Here is a 6,000-nt window from a genome sequence, read left to right as displayed (position 1 = left end):
TAAAATATAAATACGCACACGTTAATAATAAAAGCGTATACTGATTGCCAACTTACACGGGTTGGGGCTAGATTTTATTTAAAAAACGTTTTTTTAGCCAAAATGATTTTCGAGATTGAAAATCAATAGAAATTGTCCCTAAGATTGTTCATCATCCATTATTTTGGTCATTCCGTTAAAAACTCTGTTAAGTGTCCCAGAGCTCTTAGCCGAAAATTTGGACAATTTTCAAAATTTCGTAACTAAATCGTTTCTTAACCAAATTTGATAAGCCATGATGTGAACAAATACTAAAGCTAATTTTTACTTACACGTCATTTATTGACTTCTGAACTCGCAAATGAACTCCTCTTAGTAAAGTTGAACACTTATTTTGTCTAGTTAACAGAGATAAGTTTGGAGACTTAGAGCTCTATATATGACATGAGAGTGAGATCCCACATCAATACTTGTTCAGATCATCACTAACACTCGTGACCTAACAAATACCGAATTTTTAAAACGTTAGGTAGTTATTTGGAATCCTTATTTTTAAAAGGTTAAAACCAATTTGGAATTATCCTTAAAAGTTAGGTAGTTATCCGTACTTCATCCTTTGTTTCTTTTTTAACTGAAAACTTGTATGGTAACTATTTACTTTATTGATTTTTCAAAATTTAGCTTTCAATTTTTATTTTTTGAAAAACTAAAAGGAATTATCAAACAAGTTTTCAATTTTCGATTCTCAGAAAAATAGAAACTAAATACGAAATTCACTTTGAAATTTTTCGTAATTTTGTAGGAAAGTTTTAGTTTAAGAAATGAATTGTACACAAGATGGAGAATGGTTGTTGTGTGTTTGCAATCACGAAAGAAAAAGATATGTAAGACCATCTCCAAATTTGATGTTAAATATGTCAAATAAGATTAAAAGTCATTTAGGTGTTTCTCTAAACTACCATTAATTTTGATTATTTTTTAATTGTTAATGTAACTCTAGGCCCAATAAAATAGTAAAATGAATATTTGACACATCCATTAGAAAAGAAGAGAATTTAGCACTTGTATTCAATTTACTACATCAGCCATCTAATAAAATTTTGACATATTATATTTGACATCTCCTTTAGAGATACTCTAAGATTTTGTATTTTGTACGGTGTGATCTAATTTCTCTTCCTATTTTTCGATCCTTATGTTAGACTTATTTGATAAATGAGAATTCAAGAGCTACAGTTTCTCAGTAAAAGAACAGTTACATTTCACAAGGGAAAGGGGATGTCCTTCTATAGGGCATGGGCATAGAGAGGCGTATGTCGCATGTTGTCGTTGGTTCTAGACTTCTAGTACAAACCATTATCTCACCCATCAAGTCAATTAGTCGTTTGATTTTGGAAGACGTGATGAATGTGGTAATTAAGAGCCTTCACATTTAGCATCTCTAGAACTTGAAGGTTATATAAATAGAGTGAACCACCACATTGACTGTCTCTATCCCACCACCATTGCTACCACAAACACCTTACCATCATTGTCGTCACCACCACTACTGCCTACCATTGTCGTCACCACCACTACTCCAACCACCATAAATGCAAGTTAAACATTTTTATTTTCTTTACTAAACGGTTTTGTACATGAAATTTTGAACATAAGGTTTACTTTAGTCATATACATAGCTAGTTTTACATAAAAAACAACCCAACACTGTGACTCTACTTTTCCCATTCAAAACATTGTTAAAAAAGATAATGTATTATGCATCGACCTGTGACGAAATATAAAATTATTTATCCACTTAAATAGAATTTCTTGATAAAAATAAATACTTATTTGGGCTAGTCCCACTTTATACATTTTATTATTGCAGCATCATCCACTTATTTCTACAACCATATCCTACATATGAAAATTGACACCAATTCCCTTGTTGCTACATATTACAAGTACAATTTACATATTTTCTTGATCAACTTTTTGCCACCTTGTGTGCCCTTTTTGCCACTGTGAATTTCATTCACTACGGCAAGCTTACAGCCCTCCTCATTGTCCTCAACTTTTCTGCCAACTTTTGTGCTCTTGTGGATTGTTTAATCTCCTTCCTCCTCAATACCTGCCATATGTAAATGACACAAGGTTTGTTAGAGTTAAATGTTGATTCTGGTCCTGTAATTTCAATGACGTTCCACCTTTCAGATTTTCACAATGTTAAACCTGTACTGTGCTACTTGTTGCAACTCAAAGACAATGGCTTAAATTCATCAATGCTTTCAACGAAATTAGCATGCCGGTGGTACATATGCAGATAAGTTGGGTTTTTTCGAGTTGAAAAACACAAAGTGCCCTTAACATGCTAATTTTGATCAAATTTGCAATGATATTAACTTATTGTCTTTGAATTGAAACAATTAATAAACTAAGTTACCATTATTCTGAGGACTGAAACTATAGGTATCAAAGTGCAACTTCACCAAACTACCGGGACCAAAATCATAACGTAGAGTTTTACTAGTTACCTCTTGCTTGCGCCTTTTTTCAGACTCGTCCTATTCCAAATAAAGGTGAAAAATGGTTCATTAGTGAACTTAAAAAATTGTATTCAAAGCAAGAGAAATAATTTTCTTGTGCATAATACCACACTTTGCTTCAGCTTTGTGTTCTCCTCTTTAAGTTGATTCAACTCAGCTTCCAATTCCACAGTGTATGCCTGTAAGTAGTAATAATAATGCAGATTAATGTAAGGAGAGAGGAATTTTGGATTCCATTCGAGTAATCATATACATTTCTCTTCTACTACAGGATCCTCGGGTACGCAATATTATTAGGTCCCGGTCCACCTTGGAAACCATTTAACCGTCTGATGATTATCATAATCATTTAAGTGTTTCACTAACAAAAATGTTGTGTTCGTTCATCTATATCACAGTTTGAGGTCTATATGGTTTTTAATTTGACTAGTTCTTTCTACGGATGATCCTTCGATGGAGACTGAAAAATAGATAACTCATAAACTAATTATATATAATGTGGAGCAGGCCTCACTGTGTATATAAAGTGATGCTAACTAGTTAGTAACTTAGAAAGGCATTGACTACTCGTTTGGACCCATCATTAACTACCTGAACAGTTCATTTTTTTAGGTCACCAATCAAATATCATCCTTCAAAATGTTCACTTGAAGCAGAAACATTTAGCCATATGATTACAGTCGTGAACATTTCATCGTTTATCGACAATATTGGGTCATGTTGAAGATGTCACAATTTGAAAACTACACTTTTTTTTTTATTTGAGTGAATTTTTGCAAAGATGATCTTGTAGTCACAGCCTTCAAAATGATAGGTTCACATCATGGAAGATGGTCAAGGAGGAAAGAGACTCGAGACTTCCACTCTGGAAAAAGTAATACTACTAGACTAGATAGCAAGGATAATGCAAGGATCTTTTACAAAACAAATTTTTACACCCCATAGTGTGATTAATTGTAAGGTATTTATTTTCTTTTTATACACAAGCTATAATCTACCAAAACAATTTACAATGTATGGTGGGGATCCGAACTCAAGGTGCATAGGGGAGCATATCTACTATAGCCAATGTGGCTAACCCCATGTATAGTAAGAAGTGTGAGATTTTTTAGAGTGCTAATAACATCTCTTTTTGTGAAGGGGAGCAACATAGAGTTAGCCACACAATGGGCCAACCATAATCTGCATTGAACTTGCAACAATGTGACTTGAACTTGGAACCTCTCCCTTACAAACGGAGAGGATACCACTAGACTCTTGTAAAGTGATCATCTACAACAACGTAAGAGTACCGACTAACTATTGTTCTTGTTGTTCTAGTGGAATACTCTTTTTCATTTTGTTAAGAGATGTCCCAAAGTTTGATCCTCCTTATCAATCTTCTTGGCATATATACTGTCAACGTGTTTCACACTTGGGAAAGTATATCCTTCTGTTTTGGTGCTCTAGTTGTGTCATTAACTTGCTAATATTTGTTTTTATTGTAGTTTTATTTGTACTTTGACACTTTATTTTGCTTGTTAACTCCAGCAAATCTTTAGTTTCCGATTTTTCTTCATGATATATTACTTGCAAATTATTTTGTAAAAGGATTCAATATTGGTAAAGCCACGACCATAAGTTTCATCTACAATCTTCATATGCATTTTATAAGACTATAATTGACTATAGTACCTGTTTCCTGGCACGAGACCTAGCTGCAGACTCTCGATTCTTGATCATCCTGCGTTGCCTCCGCTCCACTACTACCTCTGGTGGACCGTCTATGATCCTCTTCTTGTTCTTTGCCCCACCCCCGCTACTCGATTCTGGCAAACTATGACATTTCTCAATGTCACTAAAACAAGATGATTCTCCCATGCTCTGTGTACCAAACATTGGGTATGTAGTACCAATTGGATATCCATTTCCGGAAAATAATTCGCTTTCCATAACGTTTTGGGGGCTTAAAAATGCTGAGGCAAACACTTGCCCCCCAATTCCAAAATCTGCATCAAATCTGTTACCACAATGCTGTTGAATTGGGGTGTTTGCCACTCTCTTCTCAGAAGGCTTGGACTTGGATGGCGATTCTTGAACAACCCCGGCTTTTACAAGGAAATCTTCTAGGGTAATTTCTCCGATTGTTTGCTGGCGCTGTGGAGGTCCAGAAGGACCAGAACTGCCAATGCTGCTATTGGGGTCATGGAATTGTGGTCGACTTTTGTCAATTTCGGACCACACCTCATCTACAGTTTTCTTGCAAAGCGGGGTGGGAATACAGAACGAGCCCTGTCGAGACAAAGTCTTGGGCTGGAAAGTTGTGTCCTTATCATTGGCAGAATCTTGATCACCTTTGCTTGGTTCTTGGTCTTCTTCGACGCTCCAAATGTTGGCAAGGAACTCGTCCATGTTCATGGACCCGAAATTCCTCCCACTCTTGCATTGAATTTCATCAAGAGTGAGTGAGAATATTGAGTTCTGTTTAGTACTATTCATTGAAGGATGAGAGCTGTCTTTCGACAATCCTTCTTGTTGTTCTAGCGGTGGATCAAGTTCCATGTTGTCATTACCATTGTGATCATAGCCAACGCTTCCAGACTCATCAGAAACCACCATTTTATCATAAAATGGAGCAAATCATGTAAGTTATGTTATTTTTAAGATCAGATGCTTAAATCTTAAGCTTATATATGACGATAAAGGCTGAATTAGCACCTGCACCCAAAAAAAAAAAAAAAAAAAAAAAACCCACAGAAATCAGTTTTGAGTCTCTGCATGCAGTGGAGTTTCAGTGAAACAAATTTCCAACTTCATCAAATCAAAATAATATTAATACCCCAACAAAAAATAAATCAAAAGATAACTAAAAAATAAATCAAGAAATCTATGCCATTTTCTTTTTGTTTTTTCTTTCTAGCTATAGCATTTTCATCGGGGAAATGATAACCGCACATCTTATTTCTCCTCTGCACACCCCACTTCATGTCTTGCCATTTGATTAAATAAATTAAACAGAAACAACGGCCAAGGTTAAATTGTGTGTGCGCGCGTGTAAAGTTATTTTAAGAGCATTCACCCCTACAGCCGAGATCGTGAGTCCGATTAAGATAAATGCAGAGACGTGTAAAAGCCAAGACTCTGCAATCTGCATGCACTTCTTTTAGTCCATTGAATTCAAGAAAATACCAAAAAAAAAAAAAAAAAAATCATGCTAAAATGAATAACTAAGAACCCTTTCATATCACAAAATTAAATTAAATCCCAGATTATTTTTTTCAAGAAATCAAATACCAGAATTTTCAAGTAAATAAGTAAAAAGGAAGAATAAAAAAAGCACCTGAGGGTGATCTGCTACAATGGAGCCGCAGAGAGCATCCCCTGCGAAGGGCAGGAGGGGACTTGAATGGGAGGAGGGAGGAGAGTCTGCAAGTGTAACTGCCATTGCAATTGCCACTGCCACTTTTATATTTAAGTGGGGTCCTTTTTCTTGTGTGGACCCCGCATTGTTGTT

At 35.3% G+C, this 6,000-nt stretch overlaps 1 protein-coding gene across 1 annotated transcript; it reads right to left on the bottom strand.

Moving 5' to 3' along the window:
- Positions 1-1,750: 1,750 nt before the first annotated feature.
- LOC137715308 (ABSCISIC ACID-INSENSITIVE 5-like protein 1) lies at positions 1,751-5,911 on the bottom strand. Its single transcript, XM_068454590.1, has 5 exons — positions 5,827-5,911; positions 4,182-5,204; positions 2,615-2,686; positions 2,496-2,525; positions 1,751-2,092 (listed from the first exon to the last, which is right to left on the bottom strand). The coding sequence occupies exons 2-5, from the start codon at positions 5,103-5,105 to the stop codon at positions 2,000-2,002; spliced, it is 1,119 nt and encodes a 372-aa protein (XP_068310691.1). The 5' UTR covers positions 5,106-5,204; positions 5,827-5,911; the 3' UTR covers positions 1,751-1,999.
- Between the last annotated feature and the right edge of the window lie 89 nt (positions 5,912-6,000).

This window comes from Pyrus communis, chromosome 14 (assembly GCF_963583255.1).
Source record: "Pyrus communis chromosome 14, drPyrComm1.1, whole genome shotgun sequence".
In the NCBI taxonomy this organism is placed as follows: Eukaryota; Viridiplantae; Streptophyta; class Magnoliopsida; order Rosales; family Rosaceae; genus Pyrus; species Pyrus communis.
This window is presented reverse-complemented; position numbering and strand designations above follow the sequence as displayed.

What these genes read in the sequence shown, in the direction of transcription:
- LOC137715308 (XM_068454590.1), bottom strand. Translation starts at nt 5,105, where the DNA reads ATGGTGGTTTCTGATGAGTCTGGAAGCGTTGGCTATGATCACAATGGT. An exon ending in GGTCTCGTGCCAGGAAACAG is followed by an intron (nt 2,687 to 4,181) that starts GTACTATAGTCA and finishes TACTACTTACAG; the next exon opens with GCATACACTGTGGAATTGGA. An exon ending in AAAAAAGGCGCAAGCAAGAG is followed by an intron (nt 2,093 to 2,495) that starts GTAACTAGTAAA and finishes TACATATGGCAG; the next exon opens with GTATTGAGGAGGAAGGAGAT.